Below are 14,343 nucleotides of genomic sequence, written 5' to 3'. Positions count from 1 at the left end.
CCTAATGTCCCCCCAGGTCTATCTTCAGTGTCTTCATTTCCAGAGCACAGGCTGGCCACTAGGTACCGGGGCAGGGTGGGGATGCAGATCTGCCCTCAAGACAGGGCGTATGTGTTGCGTGGTTCAGGCGCTTTACCCCTCCTCCACCCAGGCTTGCCTGCTGCTGGGGGACTCCGAGGGACCAGTAAGGAACACAGCGGTCAAGCACGCCTGTGACATCCTGCATTTATTCCTGCAGATAGGCACTGCTGCCTGCAAGGCCCAGCTACAAGCCTCCATGGTGGCCACACAGTCCAAGGTGGCTGTGTAGGAACAACAGCCAGAGGGAGCAGGTTGAACCCCTGCCTCTCCACGGTGCACTGAGAGTGGAAACTCACAAGAGGCAGAGAAGGGAGCCGAGTGGGAGAACAGGTCACAGTCCAATTCTTAGGTGCTGACGGATGGGCAGAGGTGTGTGGCTTTGCCTGTCCTGGGGGAGACAGCCAGGAGCCTCCTAAAGCTCTGTCCGCCTCCCTGGAGGCAGCATCCTTGGTATAGCCCACTCCGACGATGGCATTCCTCTGGGAGTGCCCACATTCCCTGCCCTGCCACACCGCTGGGGCTGCAGCACAGTCTGAGCACTTGGCCTTGTTGGGTTATCCTGAGCAAGTGGCTGCTCCTCTGGGCCTCAGCTTCCCTTCTGTGCCGTGCAGAGAGCCTCGGGGATCAAGTGCCCTAAGCTCTGGGCCGTTGGTCCACCTCCAGCAGTCCAGGGTGCCCTCTGTTCCCTTGTGTGGTTTCCGACACCACTTCCTGTGTTATCACAGGCCTGGTGTGGTGTGGCGGAGCTGGTAGGCTGAGTTTATGGAGCGGCTGTGCCCAGTGGTGGTTAGGGTTCTGGGATACCTGAGCTGTCCGGGGCTGGGTCCTTCTGTGCGGCAGTGCTCAGGGCCTGCAGCCAGCGCTGCTGCAGCTCTGCAGAGGGCACGCTCAGGTACCAGGACTGCTGGCACCGTTGCAGCTTGCACAGGTACCCCACCGTGCGCCCCTCCACAGGGTCTGGCACACTCACTGTGCAGCCTGGGAGATGGATGGGGCACAGTTGTTGGCCATCCTGCAATGAAGGGGCAAGAGTTAGCAGGGCCCTCCAGGCAGATACCCCCAGTGTCAATGCCAGTACCAGGCCGGACAGGCCTCGGGGGGTGAGAGGGTTCTCTGTGCTGCTCTGTCAGCAGAGGGATGGGTAGGCTACCCCTCCACCTCCCAACAGCAGAAGATGCAGTGGTCACGCTGATTTCCCACCTCCATCAGCCCCTCTCAGGCTCCTTACTCCAGGAGAGCTGGGGGAGGACAGCCCTGGCCAGATGACTTTCTGTAACCCCTGGGTTGCCCAGGATGAACGAATGCACATACATGAGAAGGAGGGGCTGGTCCTCCATGCAACCTGCCTGCCCTGATTCAAACCCTGCCTGCCTCTGGGGTCTTCTCTCCTACAGACAGAGACCAGGGGTTGCTTCTGAGGATAACTGGGGTGCTACATCACACTGCTCAAGTAGGTTGGCCCCACACAGGGGCCCTGGGTCACCAAGGTCGCTGAAGGCCTGAGGCTCTGGGCTGAGAGAGCAGAGTGGACCCCCAGCCCACAGCCTGGGGTAGAACACGCACCTGGCCGCCTCCTCTCAGCTGCAGCACTTGGGGGCCCAGCAGGGGGATGGTGGCCCACACCTCACTCCAGGTCGTCCCGTCCTCTGACAGCCGAAGAGGGCCACAGAGAAGGCTGGGCTGGGAGTCCGCAGCAGGCAGCTTCTGGTGACACAGGAGACAGGTTAAAGAGTGGTCACTCCGCCTTTGGAGGAGGTGGGGCAGGGCCAGGGCTGAGGCTCCAGAGGTTACTGGACCCCCTGCCAGGGCAGTCCTGGGAGTGGACTCAGCTGAAGCCGGGGTCGGGGCACACTCACCTCTGCTGGGCTCTGCTTGGCCTGGACAGGAAGCTCGGAGCTGGGGCTGGCAGGTGCTGCTGGCTGGGTCAGGAAACACTCTCTGCAGACACGGCTCTGCCTGCTGTTCTCGGCCTTGAACTCAGAGCACTTCCCACAGATGACCTGCAAGATGCATGGTCTCTGAGACCCCAGCTCTCAGAGGGAGGTGGGGAGGGGGCAAGCCCTGCCTGAAGGCAGGGATTGAGGCTGGGTCCCTGGGCACCTGCCATCCCCCAACCCCTAGTCCAGGGATCTGTGTGTATAGAAGAAGAGCCCGGTGTGACAGCTCAACTGACTTATGCTCCACTCCCAAGCATCAGGACTTCATATGGGCACTGGTTGATGTCCCAGCTGCTCCACTTCCCATCCAGCTCCCTGCTTATAGTCTGGCAAAGCAGCTCAAGTCCTCAAGACCCTGCACCCACATGGGAGACCTGGAAGAGGCTCCTGGCTCCTAGCTTTGCATCAGTTCAGTTCCGGCCACTGCGGCCACTGGGGAGTGAACCAGTGGATGGAAGATCTTTCTCTATCTCTCCTCTGTAAATCTGCCTTTCCAATAAAAATAAATAAATCTTTAAAAAAAAAAAAAAAAAAGAAAAGAGCAGGAGCAGCTGCCAGACACATGACATCCATGTCGGCAGTCATCAGCGGATGACCGGCAGAGCCTCAGCCCTCGGGGGGCTGTCTCCCCAGAGAAGGAAGCACATGTTGGTGAGGATGAGGAAGAGCAGAACCCGTGTGCTGCTGCGGGGAGGCTCTGTGGTGCAGCACTGGGGGAGTCATGTCCTCAGAACACTGAACACCATCACAGTGGGACCAGCCATTCCACTTCCGCACACTGTGTTTACTGCTGCCCTGCTCACTAACCAAGGTTCACAACTCTCAATGGAGGCCGGTGCTGAGGTACATCAGGCTAAGCCCCCAGCTGCAGTGCCGGCACCAGCTCATGTCCTGGCCACTTCACTTTCCATCCAGCCCCCTGATTACGGACTGAGAAAGCAGTGGAGGATGGCCCAAGTCCTTGGGACCCTGCACCCACATGGAAAACCTAGAAGAAGCTCCTGGTGCCTGGTTTCAGCTCAGCTCAGCTCCAGCCACTGTAACCATTTGGGGGTGTGAACCAGCAGCAGGTGGAAGATTTTTCTGTCTACCTCTCCTCTCTAAATCTGCCTTGCCAATAAAAATAAATAAATCTTTTTTTTAAAAAAAAGAACTCGCCGTTTACTCATGGGATGTGGTACGATCCACAAAAGTGCATGGTGTGCGGAAACCAAGCCAAGAGGTGCTGCCCACTGGCAGCCAAAGCACTCAGTACCCAGGCCCTTGCCAGCTGCAGCCCATCCATTAGCTCGGCCTCTTCTGCCTCAGTTCACGGTCCCTCCTCTGCCTGGCAGGACCCCCTCTCTCATCTGCCAGTGGCATTCATGTGTCCTTGGCCAACCTTGGCCTCCTCGCTGTGAGTCTTCCCACTTGGCCCTCCTCTCCTGAAATGCCGGTCTCTCCCTGGACAGCCTCCCGGGCCTTGCTGACCCCACGTGCCCTGGGGAGCCTGGAGATCATTGTTGCCTCTACCTTGGGCGCAGCCAGCTGAGTCCTTCCCAGCCTGGCCAGTGTACCAGCATGCACGCAGTAGTTTCACCTTTTAAATAAATACATACATTAATGAAAGAGAGAGAGAAGTCTTTTGTGCACTAGTTCACTCCCCAAACAGCCAGGGCTGGGGCCAAGCTGAAGCCAGGAGAGCAGAGCTGCTTCCAGGTCTCCCATGTGGGTGCAAAGACCCGAGAAGATGGGCCATCCTCCACTGCTTTCTGGGGTGCACTGCCAGGCAGAGGGATGGAAAGTGGAGCAGCTGAGATTGGAATCAGCAATCACAAGATGCCAGCATCACAAGCCCAAGACAGCCTGCTACGTCACAACACCGGGGCACCTCAAATAATTTTTTTTTTAAGTTAACATCTACATAGGAAGTAGAGATGACAAAATGTTAAAGACGGTTAAATCTTAAATTTTAAAAATGATTCTAGGAGCACAAGAAAGGAGAAATGTCACACTCATCCCACAGTTACGTGTTAACTATGTGTTAGTAAAATGTTTTGAACTAAAAGGAGCAATCACACTGCACTGAGCTCCAGCCGAGGCCTGGGCTGCTGGTGCCCTTTGGAAAACGGCTCTGAGGCAGCTCTGTGCTGACATGCGTGCGCAGCGCAGATGTCTGTGCTGAATGTCAGCCTTAAACACTGGGATGCTCAGCGCGCATGGCTGCTTTCACACTGGGTACTGAGTAAGGAGTCAGGACTGGGAGGCCGACTGCGGAGGAAGGAGGTGGCCTGTGCCTAGGGGACAAGTTGGAGGCAAGGCCTCATGCCAGGGGAACTCCAGACCAAGGCAGACGGGCAGGGTGCACCTGCTGCAGCCACATGGTCACCGTTGTGGCCTTGTCTTCCAGGTTATCTGCTGCAGCCTTGCGGCCCTAAACCCAAACATTCTCAGCAGCGGTGTGAGTTAGACAGCAGAGCTGACCCAAGAAATGCGGCCTGTGTCTGTCACATCCAGGGGCCACCTGGCACAGACATGGCTGCCTGTCCCTCTGTGCCCCACCCTCCCTCCCTGGCCATGGACTCACCGCTCCACACAGCTTGCAGTGATGCCTCCTCTTGGTGATGGAGTTGAAGGTCTCCCCACAGCTCTTACAGCTCTGCTTCTCCTTGTCACGTCTGCTCCTATTGGACAACTTTCTGGGATCCGGCTACAAGGGAGCAAAAGCTGTCATGAACTCTGTCCTGCCCTGTGATTACCCTGGTGACACTCGCTCAGGGTCAGAGGGCTCCATGCCAAAGGGAATGAGGTCAAGGACCAGGCAGCCCATCCCTTCCCAGCTGGCCCCTGGAAGTCATGCCCAGCCAGACTGCAAGTGGACCAAGACCATGTTTGGAACAACCAGGCCAACGGATTCATCTGAGACAAAGGGAATGAGGAAACTGGAGGACAAGGCACTCGGGCAGCAAGTGGGCCTTGCTGATGGCTCAGCTCTGAGGACCAGGGTGCCAACCGAGCTCCGTCTCTCATCATGTGTGCCTGCTCTGTGCTGGGCACCTGGGACATCTACAGCTTGCCCAGAACGGCATCTGTATGAACACACGTGTCCACCCCATGCCTACAGGTAGGGCCATCCAGGCAGTGAGCTAGCCCCCATGTCCCATCGTCTCCCATGCTGCTTCAGGAACCCCTCTAGCAGGGAGCAGGCTCCCCTGGGGCTGCTTGCCCTGACTGTGAGTGCTGTAAGGGCGAGGACAGAAGAAGTTCCTGCTCTGCCCACATCTGCCAGAAGATCCCAAATGAGCTGCTTCTCCTGAGCCTCAGTTTCCCCATCCATAAAATGGAGTGAGTAACTGCTCCATGGGACCTAAGTCTCATTCCAGTACATGAAATCCTAGCCATTATGAACAACCAGCTAGTTACCCATTCCTGTTAAAATGGAATGTGAAGGCTCAGAGTTGTGGTATAGTGGGCTGAACTTCTACTTGCAGGGCTGGCATCCAATATGGGCACTGGTTTAAGTCCTAGTTGATCCAATTTAGATCTAGTTCCCTGCTAATGTGCCTGGGAAAGCAGAGGAGGATGACTCAAATCCTTGGGTTCCTGTACCCACGTGGGAAACCCGAAAGAAGCTCCAGGTTCTGGACTTTAAATCAGCCCAGCTCCAGATGTTACAGCCATTTGAGGAGTAAACCAGCAGGTAAAAGGTGATCTGTCTCTCCTCCTCTATGTCTATGTGAAAAGAAAGACAAATGGCCTCTGAACCCCCAATGTACCACTGTGGACAAAACTGCTTCCTAGTCCACTCATTCCCCCGTCTCAGTGTTGATCTCCCCTTCCTCTTGGGAGCCAGGCCCTGCTCCAGGCTCCTCACCGTGCACACGCCAAACAGCCCTTACAAAGGTTTTGAGGCAAGCCAAAGGTGTTTATCAAATTCCCCAGGATGAAAGAGCCAGACCTGCCCCGCAGCACGCTCATCTCAACCTCTCCAGGGCACAGGCCCAGGGATGTTGTTTTCTGTATAGAACCAAGCAAGCTAAAACAGGCTGCTGACCAGTAGTATTTCATAGCAAAACAAGGTTTTGGATTTGTTTTTTAAAATACTATGGGCAAGAAAAAGTGTGTGTGTGCTGGGGTGGCAGACACGGACCAGCAGGAAGGTGGAGTTTTTGACGTAGAGATGTGCCCTGTCCTGTTACCCTGTCCCCGACTCCCCATGTGAATCCAAGTGTCCACAACCCAAACGCTCAACCAAGTGAGCTATAAGCACATGTCTCATGTGAGCTTTGCAGCATTCAAGAGGAAGAGGCAATGTGGTTGACTCCCACCCCCAACCTAAGCCAGAAAAGGGCTTAGGGTCATTTGGGGGTTGAAAACTGAGATGAACTGAGCTGTGTCTCTGCCCCCCTCCCCACCCCCAAATTCATGCTGCAGCCCTCACTCCCAGGACCTCAGAGTGAGAAGCATCTGGAGATGGGACCTGCAGAGAAGTGATTAAGCTTCCATGGGGTCTTTAGGGTAGATCCTAACCCAATGTGACTGGCATCCTTAGGAGCAGAGGGCAAGGCACTCTCTCCGAGTGGAGGACAGAGGCCTCCGGAGGCCGCAACCCTGCCCACACCTGGCTGCTGGACTTCCAGGCTCCACAACTGCAGAGGAGGAAACATCCGTTGTTTAGGTCACAGGGTTTTTGATAAGGTAGGTGGTCTCAGCAAAAAGATCTAAATGCCTCAGATGCAAATTCTGTATCCACTAGGGGCTCCACCACTGTGCAGCATGAGGAGACCCTGGGAGCAAGGCAGAGTGACAGGGACCCTGGCTGAGGACATGGGTATAAGATGGGCCCCCTTGCAGGTGACCTCGTGTTGGAACCACAGTCCAGGCTCCAAGATCCCAGGTGGACCCAACAGGCAAATCAGTCACCTTCCACGTCCACATCTTCCCCACGGTCTCCAGCCCTCACATTGCTTCTCCCTTATGACTGCTTTGCAGGACTTCTTGGTAGGACCCAAATGTGCCTGAGAAGGCAGAGGGTGGGACCAATGAGAAGGAGTAGGTTGGAGAGGGAAGGAGGCCATGGTGATAGCCTTTACCTTGCCTACCCCCAGGGCACTCACCATCTTTGTTATCCTGGTAAGAACTCTGGAAGCCTGGGAGGGAGAGCTGGTTGGTAACTGGGACCCCCAGGTGCCATTCTCAGGAACCAGGACAGAGACCCCAGCACTGCTGAGTGGATGAGGACATAGGAAACCAGGGAGGTCACCAGGGTGTCACTTCAAGGCAGGAGCTGGTCCATAAGAGCAGGGAGAGGGTGGAGGGAAGGTTTTGATGAACTCAGGCATGTGGACCAGGGCTGGGTTCTCGAGGACTCATGGGGCCTGTTCTTGGCCTAAGGCCAGTGGGTAGTTCTAGGGGCAAAGGGGTAGCATATGGCTGGATATGGCCTAGATCCTGTGGCTGCCTTCCTCAGGCACGTCTCCTGCAGGTGGCAGCAGAGCTGAGCACTCAGAAGGGTTCTGCACAGGTGCCCAGGTGCTGAGCACCACAGTGCTGCACCCATCCCAGGGTGGCTTTGTCCCTGACTATGCCAGCTACTAGCATCAAGGTCCAACTACATTTGTATGCAGCAGAGAACAAGGAACAGAACACATGGTTAGGAACAGGTCTCCAAGCCAACTGCCCTCGGTCTGTTACGCTTTTCCTGGAAGGAGGGGATAGCATGATGGCTGGAAGGTCAGGCCCTGTGTTTCCAGGAAAAAAATGGAAATTTTGGCCTCTGCAGTGATTGGCCAAATGAAGGACCATCCCAAAGAGCCCCAAATTCCCAATGCTGCTCTTTCAGGGTGAGGGTTTTCCAACCCAGCAGGTGAGTCCTGGTCCTTAGGGACAGCTCTATCTACAGCCTGAGCGTGGACACAGAGCAGGGGACCTCATTCAAGAGAGGCAGCTCAAGAGTCGCGGAGCAGCCTTGGCTCAGCCTGCTGGGGGCCAAGGCTGTTGTCTCAGTGGCTCTTGGGAATGTGTGTGCATCGCCCAGGATGTGTGGGCATGTGTGCATGTGACCCAGGGTGGGTCTGGGACCCTGGAAGGCCCACTGGCTCTGGGATCTTGTACTTCTGCTAAGTATGACTTGATTTTTGCATAATGGGGAAGTCTTTGAAATCTGTGATGCCCCTTACAAAACTTCCTGATTGGAGATGAGCTTCTCTTGGGAAAGAGGGTCTTACGACAGCTGGATGCTGAAGAAATCAGGGCTCAGGAAATGAAATCATTGCACCATGGAGCCATCTACTTTCCACACTGAAGATGTTAAAGCTTCAGTTTGTCGTCATGGAGCAAAGATCGCTCTTTTCAGCATCTGATTTGAAACTTGTTTCTGTGCACCTTGCGTGAACTAGCCTGCGCTGCTTACCCTCTGTGCTCAGCAGATGTGAACTGAGGTGTCCTGTGTCCTACCAAGTTCTGAACCCAGCTCAGCTGTGCTTGGGGCAAGTGGCCATGGTACATCTGGCCAGATCAGGCAGCCAAGCCCAGGGGGGCCAGAGAGACCCTCCAGAGCAGCAGGTCTGGCGGTATTCAGCTGTTTGTGGATAGATTGGTGGCCTTGCTTGGTGTGGGTGAAGGCACAGAGACAAGGAGACCTGAACTTGAACTGGGACCCCAAGTACCCAGCTACAGAGTGCTTCACATAGTGTAACCTGTGCAAGGCTGAGACACTTGGCAGGGAAAGTGCCAGCATGGGGGTGGGACAGTGGGCGGAGCACAGCTGGATCAGCCACGGCAAGTGTTCAGGAGGCTCCAGGTACCTTCTCACCCATTAATAGGAGCAGCCCCTGTGTGACTTGCAGGCCCCTGACACAGCCTCTCTGATCCTCCTGTCCAGGGCCAGCTCTAAGCCTCTGTCTTCTCTCAGAGTAAATGTTTTCAGATGTGGCTTTCCAAGTTCCTCCAAGAGAGAAAGTTCTCTAATCTGGTCATCAACCATTCCCCACCCCCAACATCAGCCTCTGCCGTGGGATCCCTGAGGTTCCCATGTGCTACACACAGGTTCCTTGTGCTGATTCCGCTGGAGCCCCTGGCTCCTACAAAAGGCCCAGAAACTTCTTTCCCTGACCTGGGATCCAGCTCCTGCAGTTGTCCTGCATTCCCAGGGCCTATGAGCTAGGTGGGAAGTGGGGAAGAGGGTCAGTGGACAGAGTCCAAAGGCACTGTCACAGAGATGGGGAAGGGAGTCCACCCTGCTTGCCTCATTTCCTGTGTGACCAAGGTGTCCCCGGGAACCTGTGCCCCATGAAGCTCACATCTGGCTCTGTCACTGTATCCATGAGCACAGCTTATCCTGTGGCTCCAGAAGAAAGGAGATGGCAGAAGCATGTGGGTCTGGGGCACGGCCAGCCTTGATCATGGATTTGCTGAGCGCATGGTTCATGTAGCGGCACTGACCCTTGGCAGGGGTCATACGGCATGTACCAAGGTCCTGCGGCCTGGTGGAAGGGAGACCAGGGCATCGCTGGGAGGGTACAGGAAGCAGGCAGCCAGAAGGAGCAAACACAGGAAGTCATGTAGGAGTTCAGAGTTTTGCTTCAGTCAAAGGCTGCCCATGCTGCAATCAGACTTCCTGGCTCTCAGTTTGAAGGAGGTCTGGCCTCGGGGCACTGGTCTCTTCCGCAGAGGCTGGGCAGCGGCCCCTCCTCTGGACCATTGGGAGCTGACTCTGAAGGCCCTCCCTGAAGCCTCATTAGCCCTGTCTGGGAAAGCTCAGGCTGTGGAAGGGGGCAGGCAGCACCACCCAGGCCCATCCAGACACACCCACTTGGGAGAATGACCTCCTGTAGATTACAGATCACAGATCCTGGCAGCAGTGTTGCCCTGGGACTGTGAGATGGCTGTAAAACAGGGACAGCCACCCAGCTCCCAGGCCCTTTGTCACCCCAGGACAGCCCTATCACCTAGCCAGCGTCCCCCTACCTCCTTTACAATCTCCAGGCCAGTTCACATCAGTGCCTTAAACCTTATCCCTCCTTCATGAAATAGGGTGGCCAGGAAGAAAGCCCCGAGTGGCTGTGAGAACAGGGCAGGGGGCACATGCACTGAGAACTAGTGATTGGTGGAGACCTGCTGGCTGAGGCAGCAGCTGTCCTAGGCCTTGTCCAGCTGGGTCCATACTTGCCCAAGACAGAGCAAGGGTTGGGAACATGTGTGCACGGGTGCATGCCTAAAGGTGAGAGAAGAGTGAGCCAGTACAAGAGAGGGGCTTTGCGAAGGTCCTCCAGCGACCCATGGGCTGCAGGGTGCTGTTACTGGTCCTTAGGTCATTAGGGGTAGGCCTAGGCAGTGCTCACTTGACCTCTTGAGTACTCGCGTGAGGGAGAGCCCCTTTGGCTATAGCACCCTCTGCTTCCAGGCCTGCCTCTGGAGTCCTCTGGCCATTGTCTCCATAGCCACCAGGGGCTCCTGGCCAGAGCCAAAGACTGTGCCAGGCCATTCGGGCCTTGAACCTCCGAAACCGTGATCTAAATAAAACTTCTGTCTTTATACGTTGGCTGCCTCCACTGCTCCCTTATAGGAACAAAGCAGCCGGCCTATACAGAGAGACAGTCTTGGACGAGAGAACATAGGACTGTGCTGCAAAGTGGGATTCCCAAGAACTCCTGGGGAGAAGCAGCCCCTGCGTGTGGTGTGGCACTCAGGGCAGCTAGCCCAGGAAGGTGTCATGGTGCACGTGGGCACAGCAGTTGCCCCTAGGTGGAACAGCGTTTGGGTCTCCATCAGTGTTGGCTCTGAGAGTTGACAGGGACTAATGCTCACACGCCTGGCAGCCATGTGGCTCCCCCTGTTGGCTCTCCCATGTCACAAGGATGATGGGCCTCACTGAAGGCCTCAGAGCCAGTCCCTGGGGGGCGGGAGGTGGGATGTGGTTCTGCTTTGGAAGGCTGTGCTGTTTGAGATGTTGAGAACACAGATGGAGGCAGGTGGGAGGCGCCTGTATCTTGCGGATACAGGGGCTGGAGGCTGGAGGCTGGGGCTGGACTTGTCTTCTTGGTACTATTGCCCCACTTCAGGAGCTAGTGCCTCTTCACCCGCGCAAGAGCAGAACCATGCATGGAGACAGGGAAAGTCTTACAAGTGCACTCCTGGCCCAGGTATGATATACCTGTAGCCATGGGCTCCCATGAGCAGCAAGCCTAGCCAGGCCTGAGTCCCCAGGGTCTGATCTCAAACTCCTCTGTCCACTCCCACCCCTCAGACTCCCAGGCACTCACCTGTCCTATCTCTGCTCTCCTCTCCTCCCCTACCTTGCCCCTGCCGATTATTGGATGTGACCACTCACCCCCGCGGCACTCCTGCTGCTGTTGATGGCTGCTGTCGGCTCCACGGAGCTGGCACTCGTCATCTGGAAGGGATGGAGAGGCACAGTAAGAAGAGGTCCTTGGCCACATTGACCTCCCTGAGTGCTGCCAGGTGACACCTGCTGCATTTGTCCCAGGCACGCCCCTCCACGCGGAGTCTCTAAGTCACAGCCTGCCTCACAGTGACAAGAGCCCTTGGGGACCTCCCTCCTGGAGCCCTGGCAGCCCCAGCTTTCCAGTGTGAGGAAGGAGTGTGCAGCTTCCTGGCAGAGCAGGCCCCGTGAGTGAAGCACACTCCTGCTCACTGTCTTCATTCCCACAGCAGCCCTACTCGGGGAGGCCGTGGGAATCTTCCTCCCACGGACTATGCACAGTTTTCTTTCAAAAGTCATCTGTCCAGGGAGCAGGAAAGGCAAGCTGATGGTGAGCAAGATAAAGCTGTGGGCAGAATCCTGTGAGGCCTCAGCGAGGGCAGAGCCAGCCTTGGGCTGGGACCTGGCTCTGCTGGGCCAGGCTGGGCTGGGTACAGCGAAAGAGGCAGGAGGCAAGAGACCTTCATCCTCAAGTTGTGCTCAGGGCTCACACAGGCTTGGGTGGGTCACCTTTCCTGGGCATCTGCCCCTGGGTATCCTTGCTATTACCAATGTGCCATCTGTTCCGTTCCCACAACCCTTCCATCTTCTCTCTCTGGCTGCCCAGGAGCCAGGGGGGAGGGTGGCCCTGGCTTGGCAGGAACCTGCCTCATGTCACAGCCATGTCTTCCTGCAGAGTATCCCACCTCCGGGGGGACCCAGGGAGACTCCACAGGTGATACAGCTACTCCCCCAGGGGGATCTGAGTTGATGTCTTAGGGATACAGGGGCATTTGGAGAGAAAATACAACTGTAGAAAGGCACCTGCAGCTACAGCCAGACTAGACAGTGTGCAGGCAGAGCTACTTCCACAGGGAGATCATGTGATCAGGGCCCTGCATGCCTGGGGCTTTTGTGCAGGAGGCATCAGATGTCAAAAAGCAAACAGAACAGCCAGCAGAAAAGCACTTCTTTCACACTGAGTTCAGCCTCTGGGTGCCCAGCAGTGCCCACTCGGATGCTCAGAAAGTGGGGAACAGTGACGGTCTTCACATCTGCATGCGTGCCCTCTGCTCGTTGGCCAACAGGGCAATCCAGCGTCCCTCCCATCCTTCCTGCGGCAGGCTGCTGACTCACAGGCAAGTCTGGAGCAGGGCTGGGGTCCTCGTCCAGGCTGCAGGCACTGCTGAAGGCCCGGAAGGTCTCGCTGTTCTGCCTGTGCTTCGTGATGGTGGCCTGGATGACCTGAGCCCAAGGCAAAGGCATGCTGTGTCATCATCAGGGGGCAGGGGGCAGGGCTGGGGGCACAGCCGGCCAAGGCAAAGGCACGCTGTGTCGTCATCAGGGAGCAGGGGGCAGGGCTGGGGGCACAGCCGGCCAAGGCAAAGGCACGCTGTGTCATCTTCAGGGAGCAGGGGGCAGGGGGTAGGGGGCAGGGGGCAGGGCTGGGGGCACCACCTGGACCCCTGGCCATCTTAGTTGCCCCTGGCTGATGACTTAACACTCCCTAGGAGCTATCCAGAGGAGACCCAACCGGGGATGGGATATACACCCTGCCTCCGTCTCCACCCCGCCACGTCTATTAATAAAATGCCTTGAACAGGCTAATGGATAGGAAAGACCATGGTGTCTGGAGGACACTTGGAGCCCTCTGCCTCACATCAGGGCACAGTGCCTGGGTGGGCGAGGCTGGAGTTGTGGGGCCATCCCTTGTGTATTCTAACATGATGTGGCCACAATGCCCAGTGACTTGGTCATTTGGCTATTTGGATGCTTTAGAGGCTTCACCTGAATCCATTCTTTCTTCTCTTCTTCAGTGCTGTAAAAACAAGACAGCATGTTGGCAATCCAGTTGTGGACATGGACTACAAGTGCGCTCTCACCTCCATGGCACACGCCTCACTGCTCACTGGCTCAATGCTTGAAGTAGCTCCTGGCCAGATGAGGCCAGGTGTGGGCTGCAGACCCCCCTGTAGCAGAGGCTGACCACAGCCTCCCTGCACCTTTGCAGGCAACACACAGCTCTGCCATCACTGGAGAGAAGTGAGATCTCGGGCAGAGGGGGAATCTGGCGGACACGATGGCACAGATGTACAGAAGCCCAAGGGCATGGCGGATGGGCAGGCAGGACTGGAGTCATGGGGTCAAGGGCTGCTGCGACACCACGATGGAAGACACAGCAGAGCCATGATGCTGGCTGCTTCTTGTGAGGGAGTTATGCTGCTTTAGGATAAGGTGCATGGATATGGGGTGACTCCTGGTGAATTAACTGCAAAAAGCCAAGATGCAGAGCAGTCCAGGAAGCAAACAGCATTTGCTATTTTAGATGCAGCTCACATGTTTGTGCATAGAAAACTCTGGAAGGAAACTCAAGAGATTGCTAGAATGTCTGCCAGGCCCAGGGAATTAAGAGTGGGCAGAAGTCCATTTTTTTCTTTAATTGGTTTCCCTTGGCACTGTAAAATATTAAACTTAATAAATGAATAAAAATGTGTCACAAGGGCATCCTGTTTGGAAAAAGAAGCTGCTTGCTAAAGTCTCGGGTCAAGGGTGTTCACCCGTCAGTGGGCACAGGGACAGCCACACCTACCGAGCCTGCAGCTCTAGTGACCTGTTCTTCCCCACGATGATGAAGGTATGGGCTGCATTTGGCTTCACAGTGTCTCGCACCTGCAGGACAGGATAAAGGCCCAATGCAGAAGAAAACAAGCTGGTCACTTTAGCAGTCCCCTAACTCTGGCCTCTTGTTCTCTGCCTCCCAGGGAGCTGATGTGGGGTTGGAGTGGCCCTCAATTCCAAGTTCAGGGTCATAGTGCAGGGTAACGGTTGTATCCACCACATGAGCTGCTCCTTGTGGGGACAGCAGACCATCTGACCAGCCCAACAGAGCCTGGATCTCTCAGCCTGTGCTTGGAACTCTATTGG

The 14,343-nt window shown here is 56.1% G+C and overlaps 1 protein-coding gene across 2 annotated transcripts in view; it reads right to left on the bottom strand.

Annotated features, from left to right (window-relative positions):
* Window positions 1–200: 200 nt before the first annotated feature.
* FGD3 (FYVE, RhoGEF and PH domain containing 3) overlaps window positions 201–14,343 on the bottom strand; it is a 52,829-nt gene continuing 38,686 nt past the window's right edge. For both annotated transcript variants that reach the window (XM_040963652.1, XM_040963653.1), the window contains exons 11-18: window positions 14,009–14,088; window positions 13,207–13,237; window positions 12,556–12,663; window positions 11,329–11,391; window positions 4,585–4,707; window positions 1,938–2,081; window positions 1,645–1,785; window positions 201–1,093 (exon numbers count right to left, since the gene is read on the bottom strand). In XM_040963652.1, the coding sequence (XP_040819586.1) occupies window positions 869–1,093; window positions 1,645–1,785; window positions 1,938–2,081; window positions 4,585–4,707; window positions 11,329–11,391; window positions 12,556–12,663; window positions 13,207–13,237; window positions 14,009–14,088 (915 nt within the window). In that variant the 3' untranslated portion in view covers window positions 201–868. The remainder of the gene's footprint in view (window positions 1,094–1,644; window positions 1,786–1,937; window positions 2,082–4,584; window positions 4,708–11,328; window positions 11,392–12,555; window positions 12,664–13,206; window positions 13,238–14,008; window positions 14,089–14,343) is intronic.

Source organism: Ochotona curzoniae, unplaced genomic scaffold, assembly GCF_017591425.1.
Source record: "Ochotona curzoniae isolate NIBS_2020 unplaced genomic scaffold, NIBS_Ocur_1.0 scaffold_3208, whole genome shotgun sequence".
NCBI lineage: Eukaryota > Metazoa > Chordata > Mammalia > Lagomorpha > Ochotonidae > Ochotona > Ochotona curzoniae.
The sequence above is the reverse complement of the archived record's forward strand: the minus strand, read 5'-3'. Positions and strand labels throughout refer to the sequence as shown.